We start from the raw sequence: 25,483 nt of genomic DNA on the forward strand, positions 1-25,483 counted from the left end.
GAATACCTGTAGAGAACATTCAGAAGGAGATCCCCAACCTGAACTTCCCAACTGGAACCCCAGAGTTTGAGTGGCATGCCCATTATGATCCCCTAAAGGAACTCATCCATTTCCTAGATGGAGACCTTGGCCAAGACTGACCCCTAGACTCACCCCCAAATGAAGTTGTACCAAATGAGAAAGGAAACTGAGCCTGAAACCTCAGAGACTGAGCCACCAAGCTGAGAGGCCAGACTGACCCCTCAGGCCAAGCCCATATCACAGAATCTCCACAGCTGAGCTCCCCAGAAAGAGCCCTGGCTCATCAATTTTCCATCCTTCAGATTTAGAGCTTTCCTCCATGTCCGCCAGCCACTACCCAGAATGAACCTCTCAAAAGAACCTCCAAATTGAGCACCCTAGACTGGACCCCAAATTTTCTACCTCTCAAATTTGGACCTCTAGGCTGAGATAACCTCCTCCCCAGACTGAATCCTTACACATTGAACCACTAGAAAAGTCTTCTATCCCGATTCCTCCAGTATCAACCTGAACCCCACACCCCAGATAGAGCTTCCCCCAGCCTACCCCACTTTCTCTTCCCCAGATTATTTTCATTCATTCATTCATTCATTCATTAACTTAACAGCTACTTACTGAGCACCTCCATGTTTTTGTGCATTGTTCTAGGTACTGGGGATATAGAGGTGAACAAAACAGACAAGGTCCTTGATCTCAGGGAGCATATATTCTAGTCAGCAATGAGACACAGTAAACAAAAATAATAAACACACAGTAGAGGCTGGGCGCAGTGGCTCACGCCTGTAATCCCAGCACTTTGGGAGGCCAGGCTGGGGGATTGCCTGAGGCCAGGAGTTTGAGACTAGCCTGGCCAACATGGTGAAACCCTGTCTCTACTAAAAGTACAAACATCAGCTGGGCGTGGTGGCGGGCACCTGTAATCCCAGCTACTTGGGAGGCTGAGGCAGGAGAACTGCTTGAACCTGGGAGGTGGAGGTTGCAGTGAGCCGAGATTGTGTCACTACACTTCAGCCTGGGCAACAGAGCGAGACTCCATCTCAAAAAAAAAAATAGCTGGGCGTGGTGGTGGGTGCCTATAATTCCAGCTACTCGGGATGCCGGGGCAGGAGAATCACTCGAACTCGGGAGGCAGAGGTTGCATTGAGCTGTGATTGAGCCACTGCACTCCAGCCTGGGTGACAGAGTGAGACTCCATCTCAAGAATAAATAAATAAGTAAATAAATACACAGTAGAATATTAGATAGGTGCTGAGTATAATTCAGAGAATTAGAAGAGGCTGGCATGACAGTGGCTGGAGAGCCTACTTGAGATTGGGTGGCCTGTCTGACTAGAAGACAGTGAGTCAAAAACTGAATAAAAAGAAGGTAGGCACATGCCTGTTGGGGTGGAGCATGTTCCAGGCAGAGGCAACAGCAAGTATAGTGTCCAAGGCAAGGGGAGATATTAGGGGAGGTGGGGTGCTGGACAGGTTGCATATCTCTGGATCAGGAAGAAGGTCAGTGTGCCTGAACATGACAAGTGAGAGTAGAATGGTAAAAATGAGGTTGGAGAGAGGAGCAAAGACTGAAGGCCAAGATAAGGAGATGGATTTTATTCTGAGTGTGGTGGGTAGCCATGGGAAGGTTTTGATCTTGATTACTTGGGGAGCAAGAGAGAGAGCTGAGAAATCAGTTAGAAGGCTTTTGCAATAATCCAAGTGAGAAAAATTGGCTTGGATGAGGACAGTAGCAGTAGAATCGGTGAGAAATGGTTGGATTCAGGATACATTCTTTTCAGAAGCAGCACTGAGAGGACTAGGGTGGAGTGGATGCGGGGCTTGGGAGAAAGAGTCAGCAATGACTTGTAGGTTTTTGGCTGGTGGCGATGGTTCCTGAGATGATCTTAGGAGTCTGACTTTGGACATGTTCAAAGTGAGCTGCTAGTCAGGCAGTTAGATGAATCTAGAATTCCAGGGAGAGATTTGGATGTCATTGGCACATAGATAGTATTCCAAAGCCATAGGGTTGGCCAAGATCACCAAGGGGAGTGAGTGTAAAAGGAGGGGAAAGGGGGCCAAGGACAAAGCTCAGGGAAGTGGAATCAGCAAAGGAGACTTAGAAGGAGCAGCCCTAGGCTGGGCACGGTGGCTCACACCTGTAAGCCCAGCACTTTTGGAGGCCGAGGCAGGTGGATCACAAAGTCAGGAGTTCGAGACCAGCCTGGCCAACATGGCGAAACCCCGTCTCTACTGAAAATACAAAAATTAGCCAGGTATGGTGGTGCATGCCTATAATTCCAGCTAGTCAGGAGGCTGAGGCAGTAGAACCACTTGAACCCGGGAAGCAGAAGTTGCAGTGAGCCGAGGTGGTGCCACTGCACTCCAGCCTGGGTGACAGAGCAAGACCCCATCTCAAAAAAAAAAAAAAAAAAAAAAAAGAAGGAGCAGCCCTAAAGGTAGGAAGAAAACCAAGAAAGTGTGGGGTCCTAAAAGCCATAAGAATGGGGGTTGAGGCCGGGCGTGGTGGCTCACACCTGTAATCCTAGCAATTTGGGAGGCTGAGGCGGGCAGATCAGCTGAGGTCTGGAGTTTGAGACCAGCCTGGCCAAGATGATGAAACCCCATCTCTACTAAAAATACAAAAATTAGCCAGGCATGGTGGCCGTGCCTGTAATCCCAGCTATCCTGGAGGCTGAGGCAGGAGAATCACTGGAACCCGGGAGGCAGAGGCTGCAGTGAGCCAAGATCGTGCCACTGCACTCCGACCTGAGCCACAGACTGAGACTCTGTCTCAAAAAAAAAAAAAAAAAAAGAATGGGAAGTGGACAGCTGTGTCCACTTCCCAAACTGAGCCTTCTCCACCCCGCCAGATGGGGCACTTTACTACCAAGCCTAGACCCCTAGAAAGAACTAGGCCTCTAGAAAGTTTAATAGCTAAGCTCTACAAGCAGACGTCTGCAGCATAAGGAAGTACCTCATTCCTCCTGCTGAAAAAGAGCCCTCACTGAGGTGCCAACCTAAACTTCTAGAAAGGGCCTTCCAGACTGATTCTCTGGGATGGGCCCCATGGACTGACATCTCCAAACTGAACCTTCATACTAAGCCCATTCTGAGGTCCCAGTTATAGGTCCCAACACTGGTTTCTCAAACTAAGATCCCCAGACTGGGCCTCTTCCCACCTGGAATACTCTTCCCACCCTGAGCCCTGAGAGTGGGTTCCCAGTGAGAGCCTGCCTTCAGCCTGAGGTCCCCAAAAGAGCTTCCCAGTCTGATCTCCTTGGCCACCATTCTATAGACAAGTATTGCCAAACTGAGCACCCTAGATTAATTCTCCTATTTCATATCCCTCAGACCGAAACTTTTAGCCTGAACTTAAAAGACTGACTCTCCAGGTCCATCCTACAGACTGAAGCCCCACTGAGCCCCCAGACTGGATTCCCTGAGTTCCCCAGAGGGAACCCTGAAATTCAGCAGCCCAGACTGAGCTCCAGACAGAGATTCCAGACTGTGTTCTCCCCAGCCCAAGTCCCCTAGACTGATGACTGATGACCCCTATTTTTCTTTTTTCTTTTTCTTTTTTTTTTTTTTTTTTTTGAGACAGAGTCTTGCTCGTCACCCAGGCTGGAGTGCAGTGGCGCGATCTCGGCTCACTGCAACCTCCGCCTCCCTGGTTCTAGCGATTCTGCAGCCTCAGCCTCCCGAGTAGCTGGGATTACAGGCACCCACCACCGCGCCCAGCTAATTTTTTATTTTTAGTACAGACGGGGTTTCACCATCTTGGCCAAGCTGGTCTCGAACTCCTGACCTCGTGATCCACCTGCCTCGGCCTCCAAAAGTGCTGGGATTACAGGCATGAGCCACCGTGCCCGGCCAACGACCCCTATTTTTCATTTACCAGATGGAGAGTCCCATGATGAGCTCCAGGACTAATGCCCTAGATTATTAGACTGTCCCCCAAATTAAGCCACTCAGGCTAAGTGCCTAGTCCCATGTCCACATTGAGCTCCCAGGACTCACTTCTGCAATTTTATTTTCACACTGGATCCCCAGCATAACATCCCAAGGTGAAAATTCTCCAAATAAGCTCCCTGCACTAGATCCAAAGTGACCCGCCAAGGAAAGCAACCTAGAGTGGGCTCCAGATAGAGTCCATTTTCTCAACTGTATATCCTTGGGCAAGCAGCTCAGCCTCTCAGCCTAAGTTTTCTCACATGTAGAATGGGGATGTTAATGATACCTACCTCATACGGTTGTTTTGAGAAGTAATGAGATAATCTGGGTAAAGCTTCTAGCACAATGCCTGGCACATGGTAAAGGCTCAATAAATATTAGCTGCTTTTATTACTAAATGCACTGGCTAATGCCCATCCCTCTAAAATTGGCCCCAGGTTGAGTTTAAGAAATTTATTTATTTATTTATTTATTTATTTATTTTTTGAGACAGAGTCTCACTCTGTCACCCAGGCTGGAGTGAAGTGGCGCAATCTTGGCTCACTGCAACCTCTGCCTCCCAAGTTCAAGCGATTCTCTTGCTTCAGCCTCCTAAGTAGCTGGGATTACAGGGGCCCACCACCACGCCTAGCTAAATTTTGTATTTTGGGTAGAGACAGTGTTTCACTGTGTTAGCCAGGATGGTCTCAGTCTCTTGACCTCGTGATCCACCTGCCTCGGCCTCCCAAAGTGCTGGGATTACAGGCGTGCACCACTGCACCCAGCCTATTTTTATTTTTATTTTTTTTGAGACTGAGTCTCACTCTTTTGCCAGGCTAGAGTGCAGTGGCACAATCTTGGCTCACTGCTATCTCCGCCTCCTGGGTTCAAGTGATTCCCCTGCCTCAGTCTCCCAAGTAGCTGGGACTACAGGCACGCACCACCATGCCTGGCTAAGTTTTGTATTTTAGTAGAGATGGGGTTTCACCATGTTGGCCAGCATGGTCTCGATCTCCTGACCTCATGATCTGCCCACCTCGGCCTCTCAAAGTGCTGGGATTACAGGCATGAGCCACTGCTCCCAGCCTTTTATTTTTTTATTATTTTTATTTATTTATTTATTTTTGTTTTTTTTTTTTTTTTTTAGTAGAGACGGGGTTTCGCCGTGTTAGCCAGGATGGTCTCGATCTCCTGACTTTGTGATTCGCCCGCCTTGGCCTCCCAAAGTGCTGGGATTACAGGCGTGAGCCACCGCGCCTGGCGTATTTTTTTTTTTTTTTTAAGTGAAAGCAAGTTTATTAAGAAAGTAAAGAAATAAAGAATGGCTACTCCATAGGCAGAGCAGCCTGAGTTGAAGAAATTGAGCTTCCTGTTTTGTATCAATTCCAACCCTATCTGAGGCCCCAGGATGAACCTCACAGCTTGAGCTTGGCCAACTGAGCTTCCTTAATGGAGCCTCCCAGATTGAGCTCCCCACATCGAGTCCAAAGATGAAACTTTGTCCCCAGAAACAACTTCCCGGTCTGGTTTTCTGAGCTGTTCAGAATGAGAATCTGAATGAGAGCCCGCCTGAGATATGCGCACTATGATCCTCAGCCCAAGATCCTAAGCTGAGCTCCCAATTTTTTACCCCTCAGACTAAATTCCCCAGGCTCAGCCTCACTGAATCATAGTCTGGTTCCCCAGACTGACTTGCCCACTTTCTACTTTCCAGACTGCACTCTGGAGCCTGGACCCTAGACCAATCTCCCCATACCAGGCCATCTGGAACTCCTGCCCTCAGTTGCCTACACTGGGCCCAAGACTAAGCTCCAAACCAAGATCCTAGACTGCCAAGCCCAGACCAGGCCCCACTAAAGCTTCCAAACCAAGCCCCTACATCAGGCCCCCCAGATTGCACTCCCTAGCCTGAACTCCTAAGTGAAACTCTAGACTGAAATCCCCACACTGAGCCCCCAGGTAGGGACTGTACACCCTGGATCCTTGGAAATGCCAGTCTGTACTCCACATGAGACATCTCCAGACAGAGCTCATTGTAACAAAGCCTCCAGTCAGAGCCCATCAGCCTACACAGGCCTGAGCTTGTGTGCCCACAGCTTGCCAGAGTCTTCTTCCTATCCCCTTCCCTGGGTGCCCCCTACCTCTACCACTCAGCCTGCCCCCTGCCTTGGGGTTGGGGAGATGTAGGATGTGTAGGAGAAAAGGCAGCTGGGAGATCATTCCCAGCTCTGATGCCAACTCTGCCACCCAGGTAGGCAACCTAGGGTGGCCACCTTCTCCCTGAGTCTTGGTTTCCTCATTGGATAAATGGGGCACAATCATCTATATTACAGGGTTGTTGTGAGGGTTGAAGGAGCTAATTTATCCAAAGCATCTGCCTGGAGAGGGCAGTGGGACCTTGGCCCTGTCCTAGGGAGCTCGTAGTTTACTGAGGAATATGGATGCAGATGTATAAATACATGATGAGCACTGTGACTAGTGGGACAGAAGGTAGGAAGCTGGAGTGGTCAGCAGAAGCCACATCACCAAGGGCTTTGAGTCTTTTTTTTTTTTTTTTTTTTTTTGAGACATAGTCTCCCTCTGTCACCCAGGCTGGAGTGCAGTGGCGCGATCTCGGCTCACTGCAACCTCCACCTCCAGGGTTCAAGTGATTCTCCTGCCTCAGCCTCCCGAGTAGCTGGGATTACAGGCACGTGCCACCACGCCTGGCGAATTTTTATAAATTTAGTAGAGACAGGGTTTTGCCATGTTGGCCAGGCTGGTCTTGAAGTCAGGTGATCTGCCCCCTTCGGCCTCCTAAAGTATTGGGATTACAGGCTTGAGCCACCGCGCCCAGCCTCACCAAGGGCTTTGAATGTCAGGCTAAAGGGCTAGGTCTTTACCCTGCAGGCACAGGGGAGCCATTGACAGATTTAAGCAGAGGAGTGACAGTAAACTGTGTGAGAAAGCTCCTTCTGGCAGCCAGGATGGAAGAAGGGTTGGAGATTGGAGCCCGGCCCCTGAAAGGCATGTGGATGCCTGAGCTGGGACAGGGGCCATAGATCTCCATGAGCACCAAAACTTGGTCATGAAGAGAGAGCCTCTTAGGAAAACAAGACTTGGTTGGCCAGCCATATGGACCTCCTTCAGAAGCACCTCTGCTCCTCCAGCACAGGCTGATCTGAGTGGGGAGATCCAGCAGGTACAGAATGGGGTACACGAAGACTGTGGCCAGGCCTTAAGCATGGGTGGGATTTATTAGTGTGTGGAGATGTACAGGGACTCATTTCGGCTTTTTCTTTTTTTTCTGATGATACCTGGTCACTATAGGAAATACGGAAATTACAGAAAAAGATGAAAGAAGTAGGAAAAACATCACCTGTGATGAGCCCCCAGAGAATAAGCACAATGAACATTGTGACATAAATTCTTCCTGGTGTTTTTTACACGTGTATACTTGTAAAAGTGAGATCATTCTATATAAACATGTTTGTATCCTTTTCTTAAAACACCCTGAGCATTTCCCAGCTTATTAAAAGCCCTACATGAGGATCATTTGTAAAGGTTGTTTAATGTTCCATTGTATGAAGACACCATAATGTATTTAACTGAACCCCTACAGTTGGCCATTTTTTTTGGCAGGAAAGAGGTACAGGTGAAGGTGTGCTCCCCTATAGATGGACATTTTTGTTTCCCACTTGGAACTGTTGTAAATACCAATATGACAAAAGTGTGTTTGTGTATAGAATGTGTATTTTCCTAGCATAGATACCCAGAATCAGAATCATTGAGACAAAGAACAGGATCATCTCATTGTTTCTTTATGTGGCTTTTTCTGATTATAAAAGTAATACATGTTCTTTGTCAAAAATATGGAAAATACAGAAAAACCTAAAGAAGACAATAAAAACCACCCACAGTCCCACCAACCAGAGACAACATGGGTATGCTTCCTTCTGGTTACATATGTAAATATTATTATTAATGGTAATAATAATCTTGGCAAGCTTGCATTTTTTTATTGGCTGCCAACTACTCCATCTGTTGTGATTCTGGCATTGTGACTTTGGACAACTTCTGATTTTAAATGATGTTGCTGTGGACATCTTTGAGGGTGGAGCTTTCTGAGATGGGAGGGTGTGATCAGGCCAGGCGGAGGTATTCAGGGAGGAAAGAAGCCCCGAGGCCGGGTGCAGTGGCTCACACCTGTAATCCCAGCACTTTGGGAGGCTGAGGTGGGCGGGTCACAAGTTCAGGAGTTCGAGACCAGCCTGGCCAACATAGTGAAACCCCGTCTCTACTAAAAATACAAAAATCAGCCAGGCATGGTGGCACGTGCCTGTCGTCCCAGCTACTTGGGAGGCTGAGGCAGGAGAATCGCTTGAACCCAGGAGGCAGAGGTTGTGGTGAGCCACGATCACGCCGCTGCACTCCAGCCTGGGCAACAGAGGGAGACTCTGTCTCAAAAAAAAAAAAAAAAAACAAAGCCCCGGAAAGGCTCCTCTCTGCTAGTCCCCCATTTGACCTCACCCCTTTATGCCTGTAGAGTCTCTGGAGCTGATCGCTACAGCAGCAGAGCACTCGAATGCTGCCATCCGCAAAATGGTGAGTGGCCCTTCTAGCCCCTGCCCTTCCTTGGCCACCCACCTGTGGTGTCTCCATCCTGGGGTGGGGGTGTCGTGACTTGTGAGCATGTGATGGGAGGCTGGCACCCCAACCGTGCCTTTTGTTCCCTGTCTTCTGCCAGGAGCGAATGCATAAGCTGCTGAAGGTATATGAGCTCTTAGGGGGCGAGGAGGACATTGTCAGCCCCACCAAAGAGCTCATAAAAGAAGGCCACATCCTTAAGCTGTCAGCAAAGAATGGGACCACTCAAGACCGATACCTCATACTAGTAAGTGCCAGGCATGGAATTGTGGGTGGGTCATGCCCCTCCCAACACACACACACATAGTGACCTGGTACTCACTCTATACCTCCTTTCATTCCTGAAAGAGGAAAAAAAAGAAAAACAGACTATACCTCCTGCTAGCCATTCTCTCCTCTAGTAACGAATTGTATTTTCACTACCTAGCTAGGATTCTTTTTCTCCACTTTGAGGTAAATAAGCCTTGCAGAGAAGTGACTTGCCCGAGGTTCCCCACTAGGAAGTGTCTTCCATGCCTAGGCTCTTTCCTTGTGACCCCTGTGCCCAATTTGGGCTGTCTTTTCTCCATCTATTGCCTACAGTCCTTGGCAGTAAAGCTTCAGGGCAAGGAGCTGGGCCACATCCCCACTAGGCCCTCCGCACATACATCCCAAACTTTTTTCTTCCTAGTTCAACGACCGCCTCCTTTACTGCGTGCCCAGGCTGCGGCTCCTTGGCCAGAAGTTTAGCGTGCGGGCACGCATTGATGTAGATGGCATGGAGGTAAGCATCCAGGAGGTGGGAAATGGGAACTTGGAGTGGGGCATTGGTGTTGGAAGGAACAAAGATGCTGGCTTTGACCCTGAGTCTGTGCGTGTATGTGTGCAGAGGGCTAGGGCCCTGTGGAGTTCAGTGACCTCACCATGCCCCTTTCTGCCTCCATTCAGCTAAAGGAGAGCTCCAACCTCAATCTGCCTCGAACCTTCCTGGTGTCAGGAAAGCAGCGCTCCCTCGAGCTCCAGGCCAGGTACTTATCCTTGCCTATGCCTTTCCTCCAGCACCTACCTCCCTTTTCTTCAGATATGCTAAGGCATTCCAGGCCCAGAGATTGTTCCAGAGAAAAGATGGGCACCTTTCCCCAAAGATGCAGGCTTGCTCTTCAGCGGTGGGGGTGATCCCTAAGGGTTAGACGCCATTTAGATTCAGGGTGAGTACTTCACGATGTGGGGAAAGGTGGCACTCCTGCCAGGGAAACTTTTTGGAAAATGAATAAGCTCTCCCTAATTAAAGCAAGAATTTCTTCTGGTGGATTTTGTTAGAGGAGGGAGAAGAATGGGATGCGAAACCCAACATGAATAATACCACCACAAATAGTTTATTGTAGATTCAGAGATCTAAGAGAAATAACAATCAAATGCAGTACTTGGTCCATGACAGAAGCCTAGTTTGGGAAAAAGAGCCCTAAAAGACATTTGTGGGACAATAAGAGAAAATTTGGCTGTAAAGTGAACATTAGATATTGAGAAATTATTGCTGTCTTAGGTGTGATAATGGTATGGTGGTTATGCAGCAGAATGGCCTTGTTTTGCAGCAGTACATGCTGAGGGCTTAGTATCACAATGTCTGTTAATTACTTTAAAATGGTTCAGCACCCAAAAAATACATATGTAACCATACATACACATTTGCACACATATACATACATACACATATACAGTCATGCACTGTATAATAACATTTTGGTCAATGACAGACCACATATACACAGTGGCCCCATAAGATTAAAGTACCATATTTTACTCTACCTTTTCTTTTTTTTTTTTTTTTTTTTTTTGAGACAGAGTCTCACTCTGTCACCCAGGAGTGTGGTGGCATGATCTCAGTTGACTGCAACCTCCACCTCCCAGGTTCAAGCAATTCTCCTGCCTCAGCCTCCTAAGTGGGATTATAGGTGCACGCCACCATGCCCATCTAATTTTTGTATTTTTAGTAGAGACAGGGTTTCACCATGTTGGCCAGGCTGGTCTCGAACTCCTGATCTCAAATGATCTGCCCGCCTTGGCCTCCCAAAGTGCTGGGATTACAGGCGTGAGTCACTGTGCCTGGCTTTACTATACCTTTTCTAGGTTTAGATATGTTTACATACCCAAATAATTAGTGTGCTACAAATTGCTACAATATTCAGTACAACTGTAACATGCTTTACAGGTTTGTAGCCTAAGAGCCATAGGCTGTACCTTATAGCCTAGGTGTGTCGTAGGCTAGACCATCTAGCATACTAGTGTCAGTACACTCTCTGATATTCGCACAACAATGAAATGGTCTAACAACACGTTTCTCAGAACACATCCCCGTGGTTAAGTGACGCGTGACTGTATGTACATATATATGAAGTAAATATGGCAAAATATAAAAAAAAAATTTGCATCTCTATAGTGGGTATATAGATATGTATTGTACTTGTGCTATCCTGTTTACTTTTTTGTATGCTTGAAGTTTTTTATAATAAACATTTTAAAATAATAGCATGGGATAATGGCCAGCCATTTAACAGAGGGGCCTTTCATATCCACTCTCTACTTGGATGATTATAATCATAGCTCATATTCCTGAAGACTTAGTTTTTTGCCAGGTACTGTTTTAAGTTAATGTTAACTTAAAATTTTAAGTCTAAGTTGACTAGTCAAAAGCTTACAAGAGCCCTAGAAGTAGCTACTGTTACCATAAATCTACTTTACAAATGGGGAAACTTAGGTGTAGGACAGTTCTGCATGCAGGGCGCAGTGGCTCACGCCTGTAATCCCAGCACTTTGGGAGGCCAAGGTAGGAGGATCACTTGAGGCCAGGAGTTCGAGACCAGCCTGGGCAACATAACAAGACCTCGCCTCTTAAAAAAAAAAGAAAGAAGAAAGAAAGAAAAAAATATTTATGTACTTGCCCAAGATCCCAGAGCAAGAAAGGAGCGGAGCTGAGATTGGAGCTCAGGTCATCCGCCCTGGAGTCCACGTTCCTAACCACTGTCTATGCTGCCTTGTGAGGGACCAGGTGAAAGGGTATCAGGGTCATGGTGAGGGCCAGAGGATGGATGCATGTCAGTAGATGGCCTGCTTCTGACAGGCTGTGAGAAAGTGAGAAATGACTCGCTGGGACTGCAAGGAGGTGGGAGAGAGAGATGAATGTGAGATAGAGGGTATCCTCCTGGGGGATGAAGTGAGTCTTGAAGCTTGGGGAGATTGAGAGCCTCATGGAGGCCTGCAACAGGGAAAGTGAGAGCAAAACAGATGTCCTGCACATCCAGGGGAGTGACAAGCCACGTGACAGGGATTCATCATCTGCAGAGAGGAAAGGGGCTGCAGTGGCACACTGGGCCCAGAAGGGGCAGCCAAGCAGTGTAGGATTTCCTCCTAGTGGCAGCAGGAAGGCGTGGAGGGTTTGCTTTCCTTTGCAGTCACTTTTACTGCCCTTAAAAGAAAAAAGAAATTTAATGCAAATTTTCAAATATCCGGAAAAGTATAAGTACAACAAGCACCCAGATGCCCACAACTTAGACAGCTGCTTCTCAACTTTGGCAACCTTTGGAATCAGCTGGGGAGCTTTTGAAAAATACGGATGCCTGGGACCCACCTGCAGAGATTCTGATTTAATTGGCTTGGGGGATAGCCTGAACATGGAGAGCTCGAAAAGCTCCCCAGGTGATTTTATTTTACTTTTTACTTTTTATTTATTTATTTTTGAGATGGAGTCTCACTCTGTCGCCCAGGCCATAGTGCAGTGACGCCATCTCGACTCACTGCAACCTCTGCCTCTCGGGTTCAAGTGATTCTCCTGCCTTAGTCTCCTGAGTAGCTGGGACTACAGGTGCATGCCACCGCGCCGGCTAATTTTTGTATTTTTAGTAGAGACGGGGTTTCGCCATATTGGCCAGGCTGGTCTTGAACTCCTGACCTCGTGATCCGCCCGGCTCGGCCTCCCAAAGTGCTGGGATTACAGGCATGAGCCACCACGCCTGGTCCCTAGGTGATTTTAATGTGTGTATTAGGGTGTACAACCACTTATTTAAGAGTCAACTACTGACATTACATGTCTTTTGCTGAACCATTTTAAAGTAAATTACAAATATCAGGACACTTCACCCCTATACACTTCAGCATGAATAGCCAAAAAACTCTACTATACTGTAGTTCTTCTTTTTTTTTTTTTTTTTTTTTGAGATAGGGTCACTCCCTGTCATCCAGGCTAGAGTGCAGCGGCGTTATTGTGGCTCCCTGCAGCCTCAAACTCCTGGGTTCAAGTGATCCTCCTGCCTCAGCCTCCCAAGTAGCTGGGAATACAAGCATATGCCACCATGCCCAGCTAATTTTTGTATTTTTTGTAGAGATGAGGTCTCACTGTGTTGCTCAGGCTGGTCTTAAACTCCTGGCCTCAAGCAATCCTCCCGCTTCAGCCTCCCAAAGTGCTGAGACGACAGGTATGAGCCACCACTCCGTCTATTGTGGCTCTTAAAAATAAAAAGCAACACTTGTTCACTTCTAAGAAATTATAAATTAGAAAATATAGATAAATAAATTTTTTTTTTTTGAGTCACAGTTTCTCTCTTGTTGCCCAGGCTGGAGTGGCAGCAGTGGCGCCATCTCAGCTCACTGCAAGCTCCGCCTCCCGGGTTCAAGGAATTCTCCTGCCTCAGCCTCACAAATAGCTGGGATCATAGGCTCCCGCCACCACGCCCGGCCAATTTTTGTATTTTCAGTAGAGATGGGGTTTCGCCATGTTGGCTAGGCTGACCTCAGGTGATCCAGCCACCTCGGCCTCCCAAAGTGCTGGGATTACAAGCATGAGCTGCTGCACCTGGCCAATAAAATAATTTTTTAAAAGAATACAATCAGAATAGGCCAGGCGTGGTAGCTCATGCCTGTAATCCCTACATTTTGGGAGGCCAAGGCGAGAAGATCACCTGAGATCACAAGTTCAAGACCAGCCTGGCCAACATGGTGAAACCCTGTCTCTACTGAAAATACAAAAATTAGCCAGGCGTGGTGGCACACACCTGTAATCCCAGCTACTTGGGAGGCTGAGGCAGGAGAATGGCTTGAATCTGGAAGGTGGAGTTTGCAGTGAGCTGAGATCACGCCACTGCACTCCAGCCTGGGTGACAGGGCAAGACTCCATCTCAAAAAAAAAAAAAAAAGAGAATACAATCAGAACAAAGTGATTGCAGTGCAGTGCAGGGCAGACAGAAGAGTCAGGGAAGGAAGACAAAGGGAAGGGGAACTCACACTGATTGAGCATCGAGTGTGCCAGACATTGTGCTGAGCACTGTACACGTTACCTCAGTTACTGCTGAGAACCCAGAGAGTGATAATCATTATCTCCATTTTACAAATGAAAAAAAAACTACCCTCTTTTCTCAAACTTGACATCCCAGCAACAGAGAATTTTTTTTTTTTTTTTTTGAGACGGAGTCTTGCTCTGTCGCCCGGGCTGGAGTGCAGTGGCGCGATCTCGGCTCACTGCAAGCTCCGCCTCCCAGGCTCACGCCATTCTCCTGCCTCAGCCTCTCCGAGTAGCTGGGACTACAGGCGCCTGCCACCACGCCCGGCTAATTTTTTGTATTTTTAGTAGAGACGGGGTTTCACCGTGGTCTCGATCTCCCGACCTCGTGATCCACCCGCCTCGGCCTCCCAAAGTGCTGGGATTACAAGTGTGAGCCACCACGCCCGGCCAATTTTTTTTTTTTTTCTTTTTTGAGACAGACTGTCACTCTGTCACCCAGGCTGGAGTGCAGTGGGACGATCTCCGCTCACTACAACCTCCGCCTCCTGGGCTCAAGCGATTCTCATGCCTCAGCCCCCTGAGTAGCTGGGAGTACAGGCATGAGCCATCACGCCCGGCTAATTTTTGTACTTTATAGTAGAGACAATTTCACCATGTTGGCCAGGCTGGTCTCCAACTCTTGACCTCAAGTGATCCACCCGCCTTGACCTCTCAAAGTGCTGGGATTACAGGTGTGAGCCGCCCACACCTGGCCAGCTGATAATTATTGACATGGTTTCTTTTATGTTCTATGTTCTCTCTCACACATTTCACCCTTACCCCTCTACCTGAGGCCTAGCACCTCCTTGAAAAGTCCTCACCCAAACTTCAGACTGGGGCATGTCCCCTCCTCTGGGCTCCTTGACCTTATTTTCACCATCAAAACACTAATCTCCCTGTATTGTCCCTGTCTATTTCCTCTACTAGACCATGAGCTCCTTGAGGGCAGGGTCCTCTCTCAAGCTCCAGTTCTTAGCACAGGGTCTGGAAAGTATTAGTAATCGTTGAATAAATAAACCCAGGCAGATGATGTGACTTGCCCAAGATCATATAAGTAATAGGTGAAGAAGAGGGTCAAGCCCAGGTCTTTCTGACTCCAAAACACCTGCTCTTCCACTCCAATTGCTTTTTGTGGGCCTGCCTAACCAAATGTCTTTCTTTTTTATTCCCCACCCCAAGGACTGAGGAGGAGAAGAAAGACTGGGTCCAGGTAACATCCAAGGCTCTGTGGTAGGGGGCTAGAAGAGTATTAACAGTCTCCTAGGGGTTGATAGATTCTCCATCAATACTCACATCTAACCAGAATGGTCCCGGACAACTGTCTTTCAACGAACTTTACTATCCCCATTTTACAGATAAGCAAACTGAGGTGCAGAGGTTGAGCAGAAACTCACAAACTCTTCTTTTAGGAAGCTGGTTTCTCTGAGGGTGTATAAGGTGAGGGTGTCAAGCTCTGTAAAATCTTAAGCCCAGAAGGTGGCCAGGAAAGCCACCTGAGGTTTTTCAGCCACCACTCCCCCTCCCCCATTTTACACTTGTAACACTGAGACCTGGATTTGGGAGGGGATTTGTTCAAAGTCATCCACCTACCAGTGACAGAGCTGGGTCTGAAACCCAGCTTTTGTAACTTCAGGCTAGGGTATAGGAAGGTGAGGCGAGGGTAGAAATGGGTGGTTTGTGGGGCGATCCGACTTCTCATTTCTTACACCTCCTCCCCAGGCCATCAACTCCACCCTCCTGAAGCATGAACAGACGCTGGAGACCTTCAAACTGTTGAACTCAACAAACAGGGAAGATGAAGACACCCCGCCCAACTCTCCAGTAAGAGTCCCCACCCTCTTTCTCCTGCACTGGGACCCCTTCCAGACTTCCAAATGCCCACCTGACCTTTAGATGATCCTCTCCCTTTCCCAGAGGGTAATGACCAGAGAGGCAATGCATGACCTCAGAAGCAGTCTTCCATTGGTAGGGCCACAGATAAATCATTGGGGAAACAGGCCCAGAAAGTATAATAGAAGTGACTTGTCTTCACTAGCGCAGCTAGGAGCAGAGCCAGGACTTAAAGGCAGGTCTTCTGAATGTGGCTGCTCCCCCTACCCCCAGCCCATCCCCACCCCACGATAATCCAAGCCTTGGGGCAGGAACAAGGGCTGGCTGGACTGGGTTGGGGAGTAGCTGTCTCTGACCTGAGACCTGGCCCTCCCTACAGAACGTGGATCTTGGGAAGCGGGCCCCTACGCCCATCCGGGAAAAGGAAGTCACCATGTGCATGCGCTGCCAGGAGCCCTTCAATTCTATCACCAAACGCAGGCACCACTGCAAGGCCTGCGGGCATGTGAGTGTTGGGAGGCAGGGGCAGAGCTAGGGAGGGGACAGAATGGCAGCCCAAAGGCCCACTGCAGAGTGGGTACCCTCCAAGGTGGGGGGGAGGCCACAAGTCTGCCGTGGGAGTTGGTATGCTGAAGGGAAGACCCACTGGAATCAGGCTGCTCTTGCCCACTTGCCACCCCAGGTGGTTTGTGGGAAGTGCTCTGAGTTCCGGGCCCGCCTCGTCTATGACAACAACCGCTCCAACCGTGTGTGCACTGATTGCTATGTGGCCTTGCACGGGGTGCCTGGGAGCAGTCCAGCCTGCAGCCAGCATACACCCCAGCGCCGGAGGTCCATCCTGGAGGTAAGAGCCAGCCCCTGACTAACTCTCCCACAGTGGGCAAATGGGCTCCAACTCTACCCAGTGAGACTGAGGAGGCCCGAGTATCTGGGAAACAGTAGTGATCAAGGGACCCAGGCTTGGAGTGAGTAAAATGACGGCAAGAGTGAATGAAAGACAGTCATCTTTAAGTACTTAGACATTTAATCCCCACAGTAACTAATCTGCCCATGCTGTTGTTCTCTTTATTTTACAAATGAGGAAACTGAGGCCCAGAGGGGTCATTTGCCCAAATTACACAGCAAATCAGTGGCAGCACTGGATTTTTTTAAAATTAAAAAATTGGCTGGGCATAGTGGCTCATGCCTGTAATCCCAGCACTTTGGGAGGCTGAGGAGGACGAATCACTTGAGGTCGGGAGTTCGGGACCAGCCTGACCAACGTGGAGAAACCCCGTCTCTACTAAAAACACAAAATTAGCCAGGCATGGTGGCGCACACCTGTAATCCCAGCTACTCAGGAAAGCTGAGGCAGGCGAATCGCTTGAACCTGGGAAGCAGAGGTTTCAGTGAGCTAAGATCACGCCATTGTACTCCAGCCTGGGCAACAAGAGCAAAACTCCGTCTCAAAAAAAAAAAAAAAAAAAACAAATTAAAAAATTGTCTTTTGTTATTACAAAGTAGGATAAGTAGAACAATATAAACAAAAAATAATAAAATACCGTATCCCTTCTACCCAAAAGTTACCACTGTTAGGGCTTATCCTATCTTTCTAGGCATATATGCACAAACACACATTTTAAGGGTTTTTTTAAAAACAAATCTAGGTATTTATTTAACACTTAAAAGAGTACTTACTCTGTGCCAGGAACTATTCTAAGCACTTTGCATATATTAATTCATTTAATTCTCACGTCAGCCCTCTTTGCTCTCCAAGTCAATACATTTTCATCTAGAGCTGGGATTCTAAGCCAGACTTCATTAACCACCCACATACCCCCTTAAAACCACAATGCTAGATTACCTCTCACTGAGTGTAGGAAATGGAAGTGTGATGAAAGACAGAAAAAAACATGAGGCCTAAATGTGTGAATGGCTTGAGGAATGAATGCTCTGACTGAAGAAAGAATGCCTGAGATCCACACACTCCTTCCACTGGCCCGTAGAGGCAGCAGCCATTGCCCAAATGAGGCAGACGAACCTAGCTTTGAATCTCAGCTCTAGCTGATTCACTGGGTGGCACTGGACAAATCACTCCTGCCACCTGAGCTTGAGCGTCTTCATCTGAGATAGGAACAGCAGTCCCTACACTGAGGAGGTATTAAAGCCAGGAGGAGCCAGGCTAGGCCTTCTGTCAACATTTATGCCCGGTGTCTCTGGCCACAGAAACAGGCCTCGGTGGCTGCAGAGAACAGCGTCATCTGCAGCTTCCTGCACTACATGGAGAAGGGTGGCAAAGGATGGCACAAGGCATGGTTCGTGGTCCCTGAAAATGAACCCTTGGTGCTGTATATCTACGGAGCCCCTCAGGTATGCATCCTACTCCTTCGGGTCCTTTCAGCCACCTGGCAAAGCCAGGTCCAGTCCTTGACCTCTCCTTGGCCTTGGAAGAGAAGGTGAGCCTATCTCTAAGAGGAAATCAGAACCCCAACCCTTGAGAGACAAAGACTGGCTAGAGACAGGGAGTGGTTGTGGTATGTAGGGAAAACCAGGATGAGTTGTGGGCCTGGCTTCCTGGAAGGAGTAGAGATGGGGAACTGCTAGGTCCAATTTGGAGTGGGTAAGAGTATGCAGATGGGACCGAGTGCAGTGGCTCATGCCTGTAATCCCAGCACTCTGAGAGGCCGAGGCAGGTGGCTCACCTGAGATCAGGAGTTCAAGACCAGCCTGGCCAACATGGTGAAACCCCGTCTCTACTAAAAATACAAAAATTAGCCTGGTGTGGTGACATGTGCCTGTAGTCCCAGCTACTCAGGAAGCTGAGGCAGGAGAATTGCTTGAACCTGGGAGGTAGAGGTTGCAGTGAGCCAAGTTCATGCGACTGCACTCCAGCCTGGGCAACAGGGCAAGACTCTGTCTCAAAAAAAAAAAAAAAAAAAAAAAAAAAAAAAAAAAAAAAAAAAGTATGCAGATAGGGGCAATAGCATAGACAAAGGCCTGAAAGCATTATTTGGTATGCTAAAGAGACTAGCCCAGCAGTTTTGTGAGAAGAGGCGGGGGCGGGGGGAGACAGGTATTTAAACCAGCCTGCATTTTAGTCCCAGTTCTGCCGTGTTCCTGTTGATAACACTGGAGCCAGGGAAGGTTCCTGAGTAGGGGACAGAAGACAGACCATATGCAAAACCAGTTAGAAGCTGGGGCAGGGGGAAAGGTCTAGCTCCAAGGTGGCCCCAGCTCTGTCCCTCCTCCCGCCAGGATGTGAAAGCCCAGCGCAGCCTGCCCCTCATTGGCTTCGAGGTGGGACCGCCCGAGGCAGGGGAGCGGCCTGACAGAAGGCATGTCTTCAAGATCACCCAGAGCCACCTCAGCTGGTACTTCAGCCCTGAGACAGAGGAACTACAGCGACGCTGGATGGCTGTGCTTGGCCGGGCGGGCCGAGGGGACACGTTCTGCCCGGGGCCCACACTGTCTGAGGACAGGGAGATGGAGGAGGCACCGGTGGCTGCTTTAGGAGCCACTGCTGAACCCCCCGAATCCCCCCAGACCCGAGACAAGACCTAGAGGGTTTGGGGCAAACTGGGAGCCCCCACCCCACACTCTAGCTGCCCATGTCTGATTGGGGGCTCTAGCCCCTTCCCTCCCAGCTCAGTCAATACTTGAACTCCCATCACGGGCACTTTCAATCCCGAATGCTGGGTCTTGGGTTTTTTAATTCATCTTTTCACAAAACGTGGGCTTTTAAAAAATATATTCCTACAGTGATGTCAATTTTTATTAATCCCTGTCCCCAGGGAGGATGGGAGCCGTTGCTAGTCCGGCCTGAATTAGGTCGTTTTTCTCCCTTATCCCTCAATACCCTACCCACAGATCCTGCCTCCACCCAGTTCCCCACAAAGCACCAGAGGTAGGAGACCTGGATTCAAGTGCCAGCTCTGCCACTGACCCTGGGGCCCCGACCCACCCCTGCCTCCTCAGCCAGTGTCTTCACACGTACAACTCCACGTGGGGTGGCAACTAGACCTCTCCTGCCTCTCCCATGGCTTACAGCTTCTACCCGGCCCCAAGGCTACCCAGTATTTTATCGTCCAGACCCATGGCAGGGCCACCGGGCAGGACAGGGAAACAGGGGGAGGACAATGGATACTCAGTTTTTTGTGGTTTTTGTTTTTTGTTTTGTTTTGTTTTTTTAAGAAAAATACAGTTTATTTCAGGCTTACAGTAACTTTCATAGCACTGCTGTGCTCCATTCGTTCATCTATTTGGTTGTCCAAAGTACCAGGCTGCTAGGGTGGGCCCAGAAACCGCTCCCTTGTAAACTCTGAAGCTGAGTTCCCAGAAGGCTGATTCTACCACTCACAGGTCAAGTCACAGATTAAGCAGTAAGGTATTATTTATTAAGATCTTAAGCCTCACCCCTGAACTCAAATGGGATGGGATAAGGAGTAAGGAAAGAGGTTAGAGGAGACAGAAAACAAAGCCCAGCTCTTCCAAGCTCACCACCTAGCCAAGCTCTTCGAATTCCTGAGGGAACCCAGGACTGGAGGCTGGGCTGAAGGAAGGCAGCATTCCTGGGAGGTTCCAAGTTCTGGGCAGGGGTACAGAGCTGTTGAGTGTGTGTGGGGTGGGGTAAGGGAGAGCCTCCAAAGCTACTTTCGTTCACATTTTCAACTATTCTCTCTTCCACCTGCATGTTCATCTCACCATTCCTGACCCAGCCAGCCCCCTATCACTGAGTACTGCTGCTGCTGCTGATCCTCTCCTCCCCAGATCCACCTGCCCACTGTCCACCGGCATCTAGCTCCTCCTCCAGCCACACCCACACTCACTCATCCCCTTCCTCACAATGACCGCACCCAAAAGACACTGTACCGGGGAACCCGGCATCGTCACTCGGATGTTAACTAAAGGCCCAAGAGAATGTGCTGGACAAGGTCCCCCCACCCCCAAGACCAAGGACCCTAGGTTTTCCTTGCCCTGGAGGGAGCCAGACGGAGGAACAGGGGAGAGGGTGGAGATGGGGTAACCAGTCCACAGGTCTGCAATCCTCAAAAAAAAAAACCCCTACAGACAACTCTCAGAACAGCAAATAAGGGCCCAAAGCCATTTCCAATCATCCCCACTCATTTTTTTCTCCGGACAATGGTCCAGCCATCTTCCACTATATCCTCTTCCTTAATAGTCTGAGCGTCTGGATCAGAGGGTTCAGGCTGGGGGCAGACCCCATCTGTAGCAGCCCCATCATTCGTAGCTGTGACCTGGAGGGGAGATTTAAAAGAGGGCTGAATACACTGACCATTGGAGACCCAGGCTCTGCTCCCGCTTTTCCAGGATTGGCTGTGTAACTTTAGGAAAGTTCCCTGCCCTCTCTGGATAATACTACTACCACCAACCACCACCATCCCCTTATCACTTCCCTGTGAATCTAGCTGCTCTCCCAGAAAATTGAAAACATCTGTATCCCCCAACCCAGGGGGCACCCACTTCACCTCCATCTCTTCCACACTGTCCACATCATCTTCATCCTCATCAGTCTCTCTAGCTGTCTTAAGTGCAGTGGCTGTGACCTTGCATTTTCTTTGAGTGATGCGGGAGGCCATCTCCCTCAGAGCAGCCCCATCACCCCTCTGGAAGTGGTGGAACATGGTCTGCAGTTGCTGGCTCACCTACCAAGAAAATATTCAACCAGTTTGGATTTTCCAGAGAATCTACTATACAAACAGCCCGTGTTTGAAGCAACAGTGGGGAGTAGGTTGGATTTTTCCAGAAGAGAAAAGAGCTCTTTCCTCCCCAAGGAATTAACCAATGAAGCAACCACATATGAAGGGCTCAAATGAGGGCCTAAAGCATCAAAATAGAGCCTAACTAGCAGGGAAGGCTCTAGAACTGGGCTTTGAAAGAAGTAAGATGTAAAAGGGAGGGTAATCTTATTGGGGAGCAATGGTAACCAGAGCAGGGGTGAAAATGGACCTGGACTGGCCTGACCTGCCCTTGGGATGGGGGTGAGGAACAGGCCTGGATGGGAATGATGTATAGAAAGAAAGAAAAGAAGGCAGGGTTTGGAAAGGCTACACTTTTTCCTCTAGGCAACAGAGTCACAGTCAAGAGTCTTGGCCCAAAACAGACAGCTGGGGAGAAGAAAGACTACAGGTAGGGAGACTGCAGTTGTGCCCATGATAAGCTCACCTGGGGCAGACTCCCGTCTTCCACAACTGTATCAAACTCGTTGGTCAACAGCTCTCCAAGGAAGTCTTCCACCTCATCTAGCTCCAAGTCAGCTAAGTAGAAAAGGACAGGGCCCTTGGGTCAAAGACCAGCCAACTTCATCACCCCTGCCCACTGCTCTTCAATATCTACTTGGATCTGCAACTGGGTGGGTAAAGGCACAGTGAGTCTTTCATCTGCTAAAGTGTTCTGCATTCCAGGTTTTAACATAATTTTTTAAGAACCACTAAATATTAATACCTCATTTCCAATCTCTTCCATCCTGCCTTTTATCTGCTAAAGTGTTCTGCATTCTGGGTTTTAACATAATTTTTTAAAGAACCACTAAATATTAATACCTTATTTCCAATCTCTTCCATCCTACCAAGGCCTCTTCCCACAACTCCCAGCCCTACACTCACCCTCTTTCATCTGGCCTATTCTAACTAGCCTCCCCTCTATGAGACCTTGAGCAAGGTACTTCTTTCTGAGCCTCAGTTTTCTCATCTGTAAAGTGGGGCTAATGGTGGCCTCCTCAAAGGTCTGTTATGAGGAACCATCCAACACAATGCCTAGCACAGTGAACATCCATAATCCATATTAATTTCTATCATGCAAAAGCTGAAGTTTTTGAAGTGTAGAGAACCTTCACAACTGTGGTTCCACTGATAAAAGAAGCCACAGACCAACGGGATAGTTAAGAAGAAACAGACATAGTAATTCCAATGATTAAATCATCATAGCCTTGACACTGACATCCTACTGTGTGACTCTGACCGAGCCACCTTCCTCTCTGGGCTTCAGTTACCTATGGGCTTATGCTCTACTTTTTCTGAATTAGAGAGTAACTCAAGAAAGTCTTCCACAAAGCTCCTGGCCCTCTCCCCTCTATGTACTTTCCCTGGGAGAGCTCATCCACACTCTTGGCTTTCCCTACCACTCAAACTTAATATCCCCCAAATTTATCTCCAACTGAGACTACTCTGTGCCTGGACGTTTCACAGATGCTGCAGATCTTCCATATCCAAAGCCAGACTCATCACCTTACTCTTCAAACCAGCATCGCATCCTCCAGGGTTCCTCTACTCCGAGAAAAGACACCTAATCCACCAATCAACTCAAACCAGGAACTTGCCTCTTTTTCCCTCCCTGTCTCCAGCCAACCAATCTCCAAGGCCCTATTCCATCCCTTCTTTGCCATGCCTGTTGCCACTGTCCTACTTCAGGCCTCATCAGTTTCTAGACAAAAACAGCGTTCTCATCAGTCTTTCCCTCTCCAGGTTATGCTTCATACTGATTATTTCCTGAACTTTCTAGCCAGCAAATCCCATCCTATTTCTCACCTTAGAACCTGCCCACGAATTTTTACCAGCTACTGCAGTGTTTCACAGTTTGCCTTTGAGAAACATCTGTTCTGCTGGGTCTTAAGGGACACTATCCATAGAAAGCTAATGAGAAACAAAAGCAAACAGGTTTTTTAGTGGTTCTTATTCTTACCCAAGCCTTAAATATGTTCATGAGTGTTAAGACTTTTCAGTGGGAACAGAAGAAAAGAGTTTTTCTCACATAAGGTAATTGGAGAAGCTTCTTCACTGAACATCTAACAGGACTAGTTAGCATGAATTTTGGCAAACACTGGCCTAAATGATAAAATCAAAGGCACATAAGGGCTTCCATGTCTTATGCTTTTCAGGGGGGCTTCCCACACCCCAGCTTCATCCTCTACCACTCCTCCACCCCCCATGCACACACACCCATACTCCAATACTGAGCTCCCTGCTACTTTCCAAATATAACACATTATACCCTCATGCCACAGAACTTGAGTGTTGCTCTCTCTCTCTACTTCCCCCACCTAGTTAACTCCTTCTCATTAAGACCGAGCCCAATTCACCACCTCCACTGAGAAGCTATCTCCCCAGCCTGTTACCCCATGCACCCTGAGCTCCTCTTTATCAGAAAATCTATCAGTGTTGTAACCATTTACGTGTGTGGATCCTCACTGGATAGTATACTTTCTTGAGAGAGATGACTCTGCCTAATGTCATCTCCAAAGCTAGAAATCGAATGAAGATTTTTTAAAAAAACCATACTATGCAACAGGCCCTCTGCTGGGCCTCTTATTCTTGTATATCCCTCAAGACGAGCCTACGGTGTAGATCTTTGCTGTCCAAACAGCCACAGGTGGTTACTGAGCACTTGAAATATGGCTAGGCCAAATCGAAATGTGCTAAAACTGTAAAATACCAGATTTTGAAAACTTAATACTAAAAAATGTAAAATATCTCCATGTTTTATACTGACTACATGTTGAAATATTTCGTACACACCTAGTTTAATAACATTGATTTCATCTTTTTGCTTTATTAAAGTGGCTACTAAAAAAATTTAAATTACATGGGACTAGCATAGTATTTCTACTGTACAGCGCTGTGGTGGATACTTTTATACGCATTTTAGGAACTAGGAAACTGAGTCTCGGAGGTAAATTGCCTTGTCCAGAGTAATCCCACGAGTCAGTGGTACAGCCCGTAAAGCATGGAATCCAGGATTCTGATTCTAAAAGCTGAATTCATTCCACCTCGCCTTTAGGTACCAATCCACAACTGCTCGAGAGGAAATGCAGGCTCTGCGGGATGGGGCTCCTCCTCTCCACACCCCCACACAGGCGGGTCGCAGCGCCTCACATTCACTCACCATTGCGCATGAAGTAATCCTCCACTGCACCCCCCAGCCACTTGGCCTTCTCCTGGCTGTGCACACCCCCGAAGCCATTCTCCACAGCGATCTGTAAACACAGGTCCAAGCCCACCAAGTCAGCTTGGGAGCAGACCTGGAGTAGCCTGGAGGCCGCTTACGCCGCCCAGCCAACTCCTCTTACGCCGCCTAGCCAAGCCTCAGGCACCTAGCCCAACCAACTCCTGTTCTGCCCCGGGCCCTAACCTTGACCTTGCCCTGGCCCTGGCCCCACTGACCTGCAAGGCCGGCCAGGCCTCCAGGGCCGCGCAAACCCCAGCCCGGAAAAGAGCTCGCGCATCTTCTGCAGCGCCCGCCATTATCCGGCCCCGGTCCACGTGACGTCCCGGCGGCCCAATCCCTCTGTAGCTCGGCCCAGGCAGAACGAGACGCAAGCCGAGCCTGAGAACACAGGATTCTCTTTTTCCGCAGAGCTGGCAGCAAGACTAGAGCAAAAGAAAAATCTGTCAGAGCGATCGATGACACCACCAGAGTTACTCACTTAAATCAAAGGACACCAGACCTGAAGGACGTGTGGGGCCATGGTTTCCGGATCCGTGGGTACTGCGGAGGAAATATGTGGGGAACTTATTACAGATACAGATTCCAGGCCCTGGGGCAGAGGACTCAGTGAGTATAGCCTTAAAAATCTGCATTAAAAAAAGCATCCTAACATCTGTATAGAATACTGCAACCAACAAGAGTAAAATACAATCAGCTCTCCCTATGGGGGGCGGTCCACATCCGTGAATTCAACCAACCTCAGATGGAAAATATTCAGGAAAAAATTGCATCTGCACTTAACATGTGCATACTTTTTTTCTTGACATTATTCCCCTAAACAATACAGTATAACAGCTATATACATAGCATTTACGCTTTATTAGGCATT

General features: G+C 48.4%; 2 protein-coding genes across 3 annotated transcripts in view; one reads left to right on the forward strand and one right to left on the reverse strand.

The window, feature by feature from the left end:
* The window catches only part of FGD1 (FYVE, RhoGEF and PH domain containing 1), a 50,766-nt gene extending 30,890 nt beyond the window's left edge, over positions 1-19,876 (forward strand). The window contains exons 9-18 of the mRNA XM_003276312.3: positions 8,455-8,513; positions 8,656-8,802; positions 9,226-9,318; positions 9,483-9,562; positions 15,025-15,055; positions 15,565-15,666; positions 16,055-16,180; positions 16,358-16,519; positions 17,881-18,024; positions 18,910-19,876. Coding sequence (XP_003276360.1) covers positions 8,455-8,513; positions 8,656-8,802; positions 9,226-9,318; positions 9,483-9,562; positions 15,025-15,055; positions 15,565-15,666; positions 16,055-16,180; positions 16,358-16,519; positions 17,881-18,024; positions 18,910-19,215 — 1,250 coding nt within the window. The 3' untranslated portion in view covers positions 19,216-19,876. The remainder of the gene's footprint in view (positions 1-8,454; positions 8,514-8,655; positions 8,803-9,225; positions 9,319-9,482; positions 9,563-15,024; positions 15,056-15,564; positions 15,667-16,054; positions 16,181-16,357; positions 16,520-17,880; positions 18,025-18,909) is intronic.
* On the reverse strand, positions 17,301-24,952 carry TSR2 (TSR2 ribosome maturation factor). Of its 2 annotated transcripts, XM_003276313.4 has the most exons (5): positions 24,831-24,935; positions 24,553-24,643; positions 21,838-21,929; positions 21,141-21,317; positions 17,301-20,909 (listed from the first exon to the last, which is right to left on the reverse strand). In XM_003276313.4, the coding sequence occupies exons 1-5, from the start codon at positions 24,909-24,911 to the stop codon at positions 20,775-20,777; spliced, it is 576 nt and encodes a 191-aa protein (XP_003276361.1). In that variant the 5' UTR covers positions 24,912-24,935; the 3' UTR covers positions 17,301-20,774. The 2 variants fall into 2 exon arrangements, with proteins under 2 accessions (XP_003276361.1, XP_030662415.1); XM_030806555.1 differs by lacking the exon at positions 24,553-24,643 and having other exon boundaries at positions 24,831-24,952.
* Positions 24,953-25,483: the final 531 nt, after the last annotated feature.

Source organism: Nomascus leucogenys, chromosome X, assembly GCF_006542625.1.
Source record: "Nomascus leucogenys isolate Asia chromosome X, Asia_NLE_v1, whole genome shotgun sequence".
NCBI lineage: Eukaryota > Metazoa > Chordata > Mammalia > Primates > Hylobatidae > Nomascus > Nomascus leucogenys.

What these genes read in the sequence shown, in the direction of transcription:
- TSR2 (XM_003276313.4), bottom strand. Translation starts at nt 24,911, where the DNA reads ATGGCGGGCGCTGCAGAAGATGCGCGAGCTCTTTTCCGGGCTGGGGTT. An exon ending in GGATTACTTCATGCGCAATG is followed by an intron (nt 21,930 to 24,552) that starts GTGAGTGAATGT and finishes TTTTCTACTTAG; the next exon opens with CTGACTTGGAGCTAGATGAG. An exon ending in AAGACGGGAGTCTGCCCCAG is followed by an intron (nt 21,318 to 21,837) that starts GTGAGCTTATCA and finishes TTTTCTTGGTAG; the next exon opens with GTGAGCCAGCAACTGCAGAC.